The 14,199-nt window shown below is 42.4% G+C and overlaps 1 protein-coding gene across 5 annotated transcripts in view; it reads right to left on the bottom strand.

The window, feature by feature from the left end:
- Positions 1-13,793, bottom strand: part of LOC136707088 (NACHT, LRR and PYD domains-containing protein 3-like) — a 99,935-nt gene extending 86,142 nt beyond the window's left edge. For 3 of the 5 annotated variants that reach the window (XM_066680974.1, XM_066680972.1, XM_066680973.1), the window contains exons 1-3: positions 13,697-13,764; positions 12,393-12,494; positions 6,482-6,582 (exon numbers count right to left, since the gene is read on the bottom strand). In XM_066680974.1, the coding sequence (XP_066537071.1) occupies positions 6,482-6,582; positions 12,393-12,422 (131 nt within the window). In that variant the 5' untranslated portion in view covers positions 12,423-12,494; positions 13,697-13,764. Of the gene's footprint in view, positions 1-6,481; positions 6,583-12,392; positions 12,495-13,696 lie in introns of all 5 variants that reach the window. The other 2 variants (XM_066680970.1, XM_066680971.1) reach the window with 2 other exon arrangements.
- Between the last annotated feature and the right edge of the window lie 406 nt (positions 13,794-14,199).

Genomic DNA, 14,199 nt, shown 5'->3' with positions numbered 1-14,199 from the left:
AAACTGCAACCATCAAAGATCCTGATGGTTCCAGAATTCGCGCTGGCTTTCTCCATTTACCGCTACATTCTCTGCTCAGCCTTTCCAACCCATCGGCAGGAACTTGACGATAACTTATCCATCATCCTCGATCTCGCCGTTTGCTTTGGGGGTTCTGCCTTTTATGAGTACCATCGGCAATTCTCTGCCCGGGCTGCTGCCCGCCTGCAACAATGGAACATCGCTACTAGGGCACTCTGGACCTAGAACTGTACTGCCGCATCTTTGCAGGTCGCATCGCCCTTTCGTGTGATGTGTGCGGAAACCCATCCCATCCCGCCACATCATGTACACTTCTCTCACAAACTCCTATTGCTGCTACCGCCATCGCCCACACTACATCCACAGCCACCATCGCACCACGCGTTACAACTTCCAGCTCTCACGATAGTCACGGATGATGCCTGTCCTAACTCAACGGCCAGATGATTTGCAACAACTTTAATTCAGGTGGATGTTTCGCACCCTCATGCAGATTCCTGCACATCTGCACATACTGTGGCCAGGCTCACGCCCGACCCAGCTGTCCCCTTAGACCACCTAGATTCGGCAGCAGCTGACTGCTTCAGTTCCTTTCCACTCCCATCAACATGCCGGAATTCGCCACCTGCCTCTTCTGTCATCCCGACTCCACTTTCGCCTGTTTCTTTCTTGATGGCCTTCTCTTCGACTTTTCTCCCGGTCTGGTAGTCCTCCCCAACTCCTCATTCGCCGCTCCCAACCCAACGTTGTTTCGTCACTCCTAGACAAGGAGGTCTCAGTTGGTTTCATGATTAGCCCCTTCTCCACGCCTCCCTTCTCTTCCTTCCGCATCAACCCCATTGGTATCGCCACCCTAAAGTATTCAGGCAAAAAACGCCTCATCATAGACCTCTCGGCTCCCCATGGCTCCTTCGTGCCGTCCATCAATAGTCTCATCCCCAGCATGGATTTTTCCCTCTCCTATACTCGCGTCAAGGTCGCTATTGCCCTCATCAAGATCATAGGACACGGCGCCTGGTTGGCCAAGGCGGACATTGTCTCCGCCTTTAAAATCCTCCCACTTCATCCCAATTTCTGGCACCTTTTCGGCGTGCACTGGCGAGGCTCATATTACTTTGCAGTCCAACTGACCTTCGGTTGTAAGAGCAGCCCCAAGATTTTTGACTCCTTTGCCGAGGCCCTATCTTAGATATTGCTGAATGTCTATCACCTGCCTACGTCATTCACCTCCTCAACAACTTCCTGTTGCTCGACATCCCTTCCTCCCCGCCAGCGCACTGCATTACCCAACTCGACTCTGCCTTCCGCCGCCTAGGTGTTCCCCTCTCAGCAGAGAAAACCCTCGGTCCCACTACTTCACTCGAGTTCCTTGGCACCGTCTTCGACTCCGTCCTATTCCAAGCATCCCTCCCACAGGAAAAACAAGACCGCTTCATCCAGTTCCTCTCTGATTTTCTTACCCAAGCAAGTTGCAATAATCATCAGCTCCTCTCTCTGTTGGGTCACCTCAACTTCGCCATGCGAATTATACCCCAAGGTTGTGCTTTCCTTAATCTCACCTCTTCTGTCTCCTCTCTGTTCCAGGTCATTAACCTAGACCCCGCTGTAAATCCGAGCTGAACTTCTGGCTCCTCCTCCTCCGCCACTGGAATGGCATCTCATTCTTCTACAACGATGCTCTTTCCAATCCCAAAGACCCCTCCATATTTACGGATGCTACTCCTTCTACAGGTTTTGGCGGCTACTACGATGGTCACTGGTTCGCATCCCAGTGGCCCTCAGAACTCTCCTCCTTCTCAATTGATGCAGGCGACTCAATCGCGTTGCTTGAGTTGTACACCATCGTGTCCAATCTTTTTTTCCACTGATTATTTGGGTCCTGACAAAGCAAAAACGGGTAAGTCAAAATTTCATTTTTCCAACGTTATTATCACGCTAATTTGCATAATTTGCAAAACCTACTTTTGCGAACTAGTCCGGGGATTTTTGTCCAATTCTCTTGAGCTTGGTGCCAAAATGTTTGCAGGAGTCTGAAGGTTAATAATTATCAAAAAAAAGTTTACATTTGGATTCAATATGGCCGCCATATGCAAATGAACCTCTTCGGCTTATCGTATGTTTTACTTACAAATTTATAACAATTTCATACTTTACTCCAATGTGTTTTTAAATTTCAAATTCTACTTCCAGATATGATTCTGAGGTAGCATGTCAAATGAGGAGCCAATATTCATATAGGGGGCACTGTAAATGCTACAAGTGTATATCTCAGCATCCGCAAGGCGGATCGGACTGCCGTTTGGCATGCTGCTTCTGTGGGCAAGGCTATAAGTGGAAAATTAAGGACAATTAGATTCGGGCAAAATTGTGAACGTCATCGGCCAATCAGATGTTAGCACCTGTTTGACTACCTTAACAAGGACCAATCATCATGGGATTTGACTGGTATGTTCCTGGGAGCACTCCCTAAGTGCATAAGAATGTTCGTAACGATAGCCACTAGGGGGCGCTATATCAAGAAAATATGATATTTCTCAGCGAAAATTAAACGTATCGACACGCAGTTTACTTCTCTGTATACTCTGCAGAGGGCCTCACAACTTTATAGTTGCAAATGTTGTCAAAAAATGCATTGTATTTTCTCAATCGCCAGTTGTTTAAAATTGAACTTTTTCGAACTAGTCCGTGGAATTTTGCTCTATTCCCAAATAATTGACCTTGTTAGAATCTGCAGAGCCTGTAGGTCAACAATTATCAAAAAAAGTTTTTTTTTCAACATTCGGACAAACTTTTGTTGTAATAAATCAATAAATCAAAGTGTGTGGAGCTTTAAACATTCTTTCAGCTGTAACTCAAACAAATTAAGCCCAATCAAGACTAAATTTGACATACGTATGTAGGGCCTTACTATGAAGAAGCATATACAATATGACTCCAATCCACCAAAAGGGGGCGCTACAATTGGACAATAACTGATAAAATTAGCTTTTTTGTGTTATAGCGCCATCTAGGATTGCAGTGGCACCACAATTTAATCATGTCATCTGATCCTCTTACTGATCAAGCATGTGCAGTTTTGAAATTTTTGGGGAAAACGTTTTTGAGTTATAGATGCATTTGTGATTTCTAGAATTCATGCTGGATCTCTATTATTTGGAGGGGCCTGTAAGCCACATAGTGATGAAAGTTCAACATTTTATTGATAATTATTATATGCCAGGTCTTTAGGATTCCACTGATACCACATATGTCCATGTTAGGAAAATATCCATAGAGTAGTACTCCCTTAAACAATTCTAACATGAAAGACTGTAACTGCTTAGCAACACTATGTTACAGTAGTAAATTCTTTCACCACCAGATAGAACTATATTTGTTGATCTATATGGAGGTTAAGATCCTATTCACCTGCAAAGGTTAATGGTCATACCATAATTAAAAATTATAAAGTCTCCTATACCTCTTCAAGTGGCCATTTACCCTCACCAGTCAGAAAATACCCTTTGTTATTGTGTGTTTTATTCTGATGTACTGAGTTTCTGATGTTTGATGTTTCTGATGTACAGTGTCCCATTTAATGCCTGACATGTTAAAAGGCAAGAGCTGCACTCTGATTGGCTGTAGTGCGAGGCAACCTACTCCCCCACACCGCCTCCTGCATTTAAATGCATTTAAATATTTTATATTTATATACAACTACTCTATAGTAGCCTGTCCAGAGCACAGGTTGCTCTGATAGTGGCCTTCAGCTCTTCTGCATTGTTGGGTCTGGCGTATTGCATCTTACTCTTCACAATACCCTGTAGATTTTCAATGGGGTTAAGGTCAGGCGTGTTTGTTGGCCAATTAAGAACAGTGAGACCATGGTCCTTAAACCAGATACTGGTAGCTTTGGCACTGTGTGCAAGTCCCAAGTCCTGTTGGAAAATGAAACCTGCATCTCTATAAAGTTGGTCAGAGCAGGAAGCATGAAATGCCCTAAAACATCCTGGTAGACGGCTGCATTGATCTTGGCCCTCAGAGAACACAGTGGACCAACTCCAGCAGATGACATGGCAACCCAAACCATCACTAACTGTGGAAACTTTACACTGGCCCAAGCCACACGCTTTTGACGCTGTCTCTTGTTCAAGAGTGGGTTCACACAAGGAATGCGATGCTGAAACCCATGTCTTGCATACATCTGTGTGTGGTGGTTCTTGAAGCGCTGACTCCAGCTGCAGTCCAGTCTTTGAGAATCTCCCTGACATTTTTGAATGGGTTTTATTTAACAATCCTCTACCATATCTTTTCCTTTCCTTCTCCTCTCTATTAATGTGCTTGGACACAGAGTTCTGTGAACAGCCAGCATTTTTAGTAATGACCATTTGTGTCTTGCTCTGCTGGTGTAAGGTGTCAATGGTCGTCTTTTGGACAACTGTCAAGTCAGCAGTCTTCCCCATGATTGTGGAGCCTACAGAACTAGACTGAGAGACTATTTAAAGGCCTTTGCTGGTGTTTTGAGTTAATTCACTGATTAGAGTGTCGCACCAGTTGTCTTCAATATTGAACCTTTTCACAATATTCAAATTTTCTGACATACTGAATTTGGGGTTTTCATTAGTTGTCATTTATAATCATCAAATAAAAAGAAATAAACACTTGACATATATCAGTCTGTGAGTAATGAATGAGTATAATATACAAGTTTAACTTTTTGAATAGAATTATGGAAATAAATCAACTTTTTCATGATATTCTAATTTTATGTTTATAGTATGTTTATAGTTTATAGTAAGCACTGCTCACACATTATATACCTCACACAAAGACCCTCTTACATCACACACATCACTCAGAAACAAACACACCTCAGAGACTGTAGAACACAAGTCACAAACACAAGCACTTATTACAAATAATCTGACACTGCACATACCTACTTGGCTCAATGTCTAACAATTTTGCCATAGCCACAAATGTCAATACATCCTCTCCCGATCAATTCATACTACAGGAGTTGTCAGATTTAACTTGACTGCCATATTAAGCCAGTTAGTGCTTGAACCCGCAGATAGCCGCTAGCGGCTCTAGTTCATTAATTGTTTTTGGACATAACTGCAAAGAATGATTCAGAACTGTAAAGAATTTTGACATTCACTTCTTATGAAGACTCAATAATAAAAATGTCATAAATAATATGTGACATCACTTCAGGCAAGTACTAGTCAGACCTCTGGATACCTCAAATTTAATTTGAAAATGAGAGATTGTTTCTGCTTCTTCGGGACAAATCTGCCCTTTAACACACCTCCAAGGCATTTGTCATCATTCCAGTTTTAAACCATTGGTGCTCAGGCATTTTCAGCAGTAAAAAGCAGCCAAAGAATATGTAGTAGAGAAAGAGAAAAAGGGTAACAAGATAAAAATACTGTAGAGAAAGAGAGGAAAATGTGGGAGTAAAAGAAAAGTGCAGTGAAGATAAAAAGAGGGCAGAAAATAGAGATGGAGGAAGATTATAGAAGGAGAAGAGAGTTTTCCAGCAAGTCCATAGGACAGTCTGGATTTGGAGTTCCATCCTGGAAGGTGCAGCACTGAAGAAATGCAGTGAAAGAGGAGGGTCAACCAAGTTAGAGCCACTGCCTCAAAGCAATAGAAATTCCAGGAAGAGGTCCATTAATATGTTTAAATTAGCAAATTAAGGAAGATTAATTCAGTCCAGCAATGCTCGACCCCACGGCCTGGGCATGAAATAAACCTCAGACCTCTGAACCCTGGAGCTTAAGGCCCCAGTCAGCCGCCCAGGACAAATGTGCCTGTGGTTCACAAAATGATTCAAATTCAGTGACGGAAAATAGGTCAGGCTCCTTCGGAGTGGTTGCACCACGACCGCTGTGTGTCTGATCAAAGCCCTGGGAAGAAGAGGAATAGCGGATGACAGCTGGGGCAACATGACCGGGCCAAAGGCTCCAGAAAGCTCTGCTCGCAGCGTCCCAACATCATCTCCAGGGAGAACGTAAGGCCACGTGGTTCATTTCATAACTCAGAGGTTGGTGTAGAGTATATTTCTGGGATAAACCATAGCTCCTTTTTAGAATTTAGGGTAGTTTTCATAGAGAAATTCCCTCATGTTATTAATCTTCCCTTCCCCCTCATATCACTGTAGCCCATTTCATTATATAAACGTATAACCAATATTCAGTTATTATAAATAAATATATATTGGCATGAAATTACCTTTAATAAACCATCTGTGTTGGTAAAACTAATCCTTGGATATTTGTGTGTGTGTGTGTGTGTGTGTTCTGATTTTGTACAGAATATTTACTTTCTAGTCAGATTCAATTTCAGGACCAAGAACACTTCAGAGGATCAATCACAAAATGAATAAAATAATTAATTCACTGATTCCGCTATTAAGATCTGAACTGTAAATGGAGACCAGTTTTACTCCTAAAAGCTCTGATGGAGAGTTACTCACGTCTGGTCAGAGGTTCCTCCTCCACTGCTGGAGTTGCTGACGCTCCCCTGCTGATGATCCATTGTTGTGTTTTTACTGTTCACACTCAGCTGGATCACTCCCTGTGTGTTCACAATAACACAATTAACATTCACATTCATTAATACAACATTCATTTACATTTACATTTATGCATTTGGCAGACGCTTTTATCCAAAGCGACTTACAAAAGAGGATCTAACATTCGAACTACAGCAGAAATTATACAAAATACCTTACATTAAGTGCAATATGCCAGGAAGTAATAAGTGCATTAAAGAAAGACATTCAGTGCAAAAGATACTCTCGGAAAAGCTGGGTTTTCAATGATTTCTTGAATGCGGAGAGGGTTCCTGTTGCTCTGATGGTGCTTGGAAGCTCGTTCCACCAGCGTGGTACCAGAGATGAGAATAGCCTCGACTGACCTGTACGGAGGGTTGGTCGTGTTAGTTGGCGCTCCTTTGAGGAACGGAGAGGGCGGGCGCTAACGTATGGTTTTAAGAGTCTATTGAGGTAGATGGGAGCATTCACATGTTTTAAACACTGTTTCATTATAAACACATGAGCTTACACCGACTAAAACACGTATAAACCAGTACAGTCAGGACCTGCTACAGTTACACCACTGAGCAGTAGTGCAGATTATGGGAAGTGGTTGCTAGGGTGTTATTAGATGGTTGCTATGGTACCAACACTTCCAAGTGGTTGTAGGTGGCTGGTAGGGTGTTGCTAAGAGGATATTAAGGTTTGCAAGGTAGATGTTATATAATTTCACATGGTTATTACTGCAATGTTGGAGGGGTAGCTGATGATTCGAAATATACCCAGTTCGAATCATCAGTCTCGTACAGCTCCTTCAAATTCCATGCCATCCTGATAACTGCACCTGTAAACATGTATGTGGTCGTTGTATATCGTCCCCGAGGGCAACTGGGTGATTTCCTAGAAGAACTAGACACACTGCTTTCTTCCATCCCTGAACATGACTATCCCATGCTCATTCTCGGTGACATGAACATCCACCTAGACACTCCGGCCGCTGCTGATTTCTTCTCTCTGACCCATTCCTTTGAGCTACAGCAGGTAAGCACCCCTTCAACTCACAAAGCAGGTAATGCACTTGATCTCATTCTCACCAAACACTGCTTAATTAACTCTGTAAAAGTTACTCCTCTACATCTCTCTGACCATTACTTTATTCAGCTCAATGCTTGTGTCCCTCAGCAACCCACTGTGTCCACTCCCTCTGTCCCCTTCCGGCGTAATCTCCACAACTTATCTCCCACCCACTTCTCTGCCCTTGTGACTTCTGCTCTCCCACCCCCCAGCACCTTCTCATCTCTTGAGGTCAATGATGCCACAGAGTCACGCTGAACAACACTGAGCTCCTGCTTGGATCACCTGTGCCCTCTGACTACCAGACCCACAAGACCCATGCAGCCCCACCCGTGGCTTACTGACTCCCTTCGGTCAATGCGCACTAACCTCAGAGCTGCTGAGAGGAGATGGCGAAAAACAAAAGACCCATCACACCTGACACAACTACAATCTCTGCTCTCAGCCTTCTCATGAAACGTCACCTCTGCAAAAAAGAAATTCTACCAAGACAAAATCAACAAAACATGACACCCGGAAGCTGTTTTCAACCTTCAAGTCTCTACTGAACCCTCCACCTCCACCCACTGCAACCAACCTCACCGCTGACGCATTTGCTGACTTCTTCACCAGCAAAGTTGCTGCAATCAGCAGCCGGTTTTCTGACCCTTCTACACAGCCTCCAGCTCTCCCTTCGAATCCTCCTAAACCTACTGCTTCCTTCCCTTCTTTCACTCCTCTCACAGAAGACGAGGTATCAAATCTTCTTAGAGGCGGCCGTCCCACATCCTGTCCACTGGATCCCATTCCTACCACCCTACTGCAAACCATAGCCCCGTCCATTGTGTCCACAGCCACTCATGCAATCAATTCTTCACTAACCTCTGGACCATTTCCAAACACCTTCAAGCAAGCTCAGGTAAGACCTCTACTGAAAAACCTTCTCTTGTTCCTTCTATAGTAGAGAACTACCGACCAGTCTCTCTCCTCCGCTTCCTGTCTAAAATCATTGAAAGAGCTGTCTTTAAGCAGGCAACAAAATTCCTCTCCCAACATAACCTTCTTGACTCGAACCAATCCGGCTTCAAGAGCGGCCACTCGACGGAAACTGCACTTCTGTCAGTAATGGAAGCTCTTAAAGATGCCAAAGCAACAGGTCAGTCCTCAGTTCTCATTCTGCTCGACCTATCAGCAGCATTTGATACGGTCAACCACCACATCTTACTAAACAAACTCACTGACATGGGCTTCAAGAACAATGCACTCTCCTGGTTTGAGTCTTATCTCACTGGACGATCCTTCAGTGAGTCATGGCTTGGACAAACATCAGCGCGACACCACCTCACCACAGGTGTGCCCCAAGGCTCAGTGCTGGGTCCCCTCCTCTTTGCACACACACCACTCCTTGTACACCACCTCTCTAGGCCCATTCATACATTAGCACGGCTTCTCCTATCACTGCTATGCAGATGACACACAGCTCTATTTATCCTTTCCTCCAGGTGACACTTCAGTGGCAACTCAAATCTCTGACTGTCTCTCTGACATATCTACATGGATGAAGGAACATCACCTCCAATTGAATCTATCCAAAATTGAACTACTGGTCCTCCCAGCCAAGGAAGCTATTCTCCACAACATCAGCATCATGTGCTGTGAGACCGCTACAGATGATCCAGAATGCTACAGCACGCCTGGTTTTCAACCAGCCTAATAGAGCACATGTCATACCCCTATTAGCTGAGCTGCATTGGCTACCCTTAGCTGCTCGCATTAAATTTAAATCACTAATGATGGCCTTCAGAGTATTCACTAGTTCTGCTCCCATCTTCCTCAATAGACTCTTAAAACCATGTTAGCGCCCACCCTCTCCGTTCCTCAAAGGAGCACCAAATAACATGACCAACCCCCCGTACAGGTCAGTTGAGGCTATTCTCATCTCTGGTACCACGCTGGTGGAAGGAGCTTCCAAGCACTATCAGAGCAACAGAAACCCTCTCCGCATTCAAGAAATCCTTGAAGACCCAGCTCTTCCGAGAGTATCTCTTGCACTGAATGTCTTTCTTTAATGCACTTATTACTTCCTGGCATATTGCACTCAATGTAAGATATTTTGTATAAATCGTGCTGTAGTTTGAATGTTAGATCCTCTTTTGTAAGTCGCTTTGGATAAAAGCGCCTGCCAAATGCATAAATGTAAATGTAAAATGTAAATGTAGCTGGGGTGTAAGGTTGTTGATAAAATATTAAAAAGAAATGCATTATTTGTTCTATATTTGATCTACAGGATTGTTTCTGAAATACCCTCATACTTCCAAAGTAGCTAATGAAAATATACACACTCTCACCTATAGGCAATTTAGTGTCTCCAATTCACCTGACTGCAGGTCCTTGGTCTGTGGGAGGAAACCTGTATAAAATTAACCCAATTATATTCATCACATTGCAGATGTTAATGTAAAAAATGTAACAGTACATTGTAACAACTTTGGCAATATGTCAAAAGATACAAAATGAAGTTACAACAGGCAGAATGGCCCAGGTACTATATGTGAAATGTTTCATGTTTTATGCCAATCACAGTAAAGCTTGTCTAAATATGTTTTTGTTGTTGTTGTTGTTGTTGTTGTTGTTGTTTTTTTGTTTTTTTGTTTTTTGTAGCACTGCAGCATTAAAGCACACCTGTCACATCTATGAATACATCAATTCAGTAAAATAAAATAAAAAAAAATATTGGGGGATTTATTTTTATAAACAATTTAACAATTTAATATAAATTATTTATGAAAAATGACAGTTAAACACTGACTTTATTTTAACTGTCCTCTGATCCCTGAGTGAAGTGTCTGGGGCTGTGTCTGTTCAGTAAATCTCTGTAAAGGCCAGCTCCAGTGAGAGAGACAGGACACAATGGACAGAGGAGTGGGGGAGTGTCTCTGGGGCTGTGTCTGTTCAGTACATCTCTGTAAAGTCCAGCTCCAGTGAGAGAGACAGGACACAATGGACAGGGGAGTGGGTAAGTGTCTCTGGGGCTGTGTCTGTTCCATGAATCTCTGTAAATTCTAGGTCCAGTGAGAGAGACAGGATACAATGGACAGAGGAGTGGGGGAGTGTCTCTGGGGCTGTGTCTGTTCTGTAAATCTCTGTAAAGTCCAGCTCCAGTGAGAGAGACAGGACACAGTGGACAGGGGAGTGGGGGAGTGTCTCTGGGGCTGAGTCTGTTTAGTAAATCTCTGTAAAGTCCAGCTCTGGGGACACTACACTCCTGCACTGAGAGTAAACACTTTAACAGAATGTATAGGATCAAATCTAGTTGTGCACTGACTACGAGAGTCGCACATGTGTGTATTACAGAGTTACCATAACGCAGGTGAATGTGCACAGTGTAAAAGTTCAGGGTAAACAGCGTCCACGGGCCTCTCTCTGGTTTTATTTCTTCTGGCTCTTTTTTCAGAAAAAAATTAATGACATATTTGCAGCACTAAAGATGATTTTACTCACTCTGTATTATGTAAGGATATTTACAGAAATGCTGTCTTTTGGCTGTTATTTCTACTGACTTTGACCATTTTGTTCTTGCTGGTGACTTTAACATATCGACAATCCCAAGGACGGTTTTGCCAAGGAACTACACGCCATATTGGACTCTTTTGGTCTTTCACAGCATGTTACAGGGAGCACACATTGTCATGGTCACACGCTGGATATAATTATCTCAAAGAGTCTCAACATATCAGTGACTGTGAAGGACGTCGCATTGTCAGATCACTACTGTGTGTTCTTTGATATGTGGTCCTCACCAGTCATCAGACACAGAAGAGTTTGTGTCAAGAAAAGGATTATTAAGGACTGCACAGCTACACATTTCATGAGTAAAATGTTCACTACACCATGTGAGGCTATGTCTTACAAACAGAAAGCACCATGGAGAAATGCTTCTGTTGTTCAAGTCCTAAAAGAGGGCGTGCCGCAAGGCAGAACGCAGATGGCGTAAAACAAGTCTTCATATTCACAAAGAAATCTACAAAGATAGGCTACGTGAATACAACAAGATAATATACAAAACACGACAATCCTATTTCTCTAGCATCATCAACAATAACATTTACAAGAGCAACATTCTCTTCACCGTGGTCCATAGACTCATCCACACCAATGGCCCCTGAATTAGTATCAACTGAGAGATGTAATGAATTTGCATTCTTTTTTAACACTAAAGTCCAGAATATCAGACAAGTGATTAGTACATCTACATCCAACAATGAGTCTGTACCCTCTCCATCACCTCATAAAAACTCCTTAGTTAAAATGTCAGAGTTCAGTACTGTTGATAATAACATTTTAATCGACACAGTTAATCATCTCAAATCATCCACTTGTAGTCTCCACACACTACCAACTAGTCTTGACACACTACCAACCACATTTTTAAAGAGTGTGTTTCACACTATAGCACCAGACCTACTCCACATTGTAAACACCTAACTCATGTCAGGGGTTTTTTCCGAGCTCCTCACTAAAAACTGCAGTTGTAAAGCCTCTTCTAAAAAAAAATTATTTTGAATCATCTCTGATAAGTAACTACAGGCCAATTTCTAATTTACCGTTCATTGGCAAAATCACTGAGAAAATAGTTTTCAGGCAAATCACTAGTTTCTTGTCCATTAACAGTAGCCTAGACAAATTCCAGTCCGGGTTCCGGTCTAATCACAGCACTGAGACTGCTCTAATCAAGGTAATTAATGACATTCGCTTAAATACAGAGGCTGGAAAGGTATCTCTTCTATTACTTCTTTACCTTAGTGCTGCCTTTGATACCAGTGACCATAAGATCCTTATAGATAGACTCGCAAACTGGGTTGGACTCTCAGGAACAGTCCTGAAGTGGTTCGTTTCTTACCTGGAAGGCAGGAACTACTTTGTAAAAATAGAAAGTAATATTTCAGAGAATATACCAGTGACCTGGGGTGTTCCCCATGGCTCTATTCTTGGTCCACATTTATTTAATTGATACATGCTTCCTCTTGGCCAGATTCTACAGGACTATGGGCTGTTCCTATCACAGCTGTGCAGATGATACTCAGATTTACATGGCCCTGTCCACAAACGACTCTGGCCCAGTTGACTCATAAAGCAAGTGCCTTGAACACATCACAAACTGGATGGGACACAACTTTCTGCAGCTGAATAAAGATAAAACTGAGATTATAGTATTTGGTAATAGCACTGAGAGACAAAGATTGGCTGCGTATCTGGACTCGAGGGCCCTCAAATCTAAAGAACTGGCTCACAACCTTGTTGTATTAATGGACTCAGATCTCAGTTTTAGTCTCATATTAAAGCAGTTACTAGATCAGCATTTTACCATCTTAAGAACATCAGTAAGATTAGAGATTTTCTGACTAATCCAGAGCTGGATAAACTTATCCATGCCTTTATTTGTAGCATTGATTACTGTAATGGTCTCTTAGCTGGACTTCCACAAAAGACCATTAAACAGCTTCAGCTGATTCAAAATGCAACTGGCAGACTTCTCACTCGGAGCAAAAGAAGAGATCACATCACCCCCAGACTTTAGACACTTTTAAATCAAGACTTAACACATTCCTGTTTGAGCAGCTACAGCTCAGTTTAAAATACTCTGCACTTTTATTCTGTAACAGCACTTTAGTTATTTTCATTTATTGTATCATTTTAAATTGTTTTAATATTTTTTTATCATATATTTCCTTTTACTGCAATATTATAATTGTTTTATTGGACTTTTATCATTTTAATTCTGGCTTTTAATTTAACTGTTTCTTCTGTAAAGCACTTTGAATTGCTTTTGTATGAAAAGTGCTCTATAAATAATCTTGCCTTACATTTCTCTCAGGTATTGACTCACCATGAAAGTACAGCACAGATTTAATGGTTTATTTCCTACAACTCTTCATGCCACCATTTCACCCTCAGCTGTTTACTACTATCTCCGCCATTTTCTCTCAGCACAGAATTTACCACCTGCAAATGTTATGTTCTTTCTGCCATCTACCCTCCATTCACTGAAAAATCTACCCTCCATTCACTAAATTACACAATTTCTCTCAGTAATAAACTCACCGTGTGAATCTGCACTATGTTGTAAAGATTTCATCTGTTCGTCTCCTATTTCTGTCTTTTCTTTTCTCTCTTCTTCTCTCCGTCTCTTCTCTTTTACTTTCAGTTCTGATTAAGGAAGTAGATTCAGGTGTGACACACCTTACTTCTTCTTATAGTTGACAGAGGGCGCTTTTCTGTGTTTCACTCTGAGTGCAGTGAGCCTGTATCAGAGACCCTACAGTGTTGGTACTGATTAATGTTAATATTGTAGTTGTGTACTACAGTCTGTAACAATGAGGTTACTTTGTAGCTATCAGCAGTTTAATCCAGCATGGAATCAGATCTAAACACACACACACACACACACACACACACAGAAAGTTAGTGTGGGATTTGAGCTGACATTCACCAGAAAGTGTTTGGAGGGGTTTCTGCTGGATCTGAACCTGGGCCTGAGTTCAGACCCTCAGAGATGGACTGGGCCCCAGAGTCCCGGGGGACTCCGGTCCCCAGGGGTCCGCAAT

Source organism: Hoplias malabaricus, chromosome 9 (genome assembly GCF_029633855.1).
Source record: "Hoplias malabaricus isolate fHopMal1 chromosome 9, fHopMal1.hap1, whole genome shotgun sequence".
In the NCBI taxonomy this organism is placed as follows: Eukaryota; Metazoa; Chordata; class Actinopteri; order Characiformes; family Erythrinidae; genus Hoplias; species Hoplias malabaricus.
The sequence above is the reverse complement of the archived record's forward strand: the minus strand, read 5'-3'. Positions and strand labels throughout refer to the sequence as shown.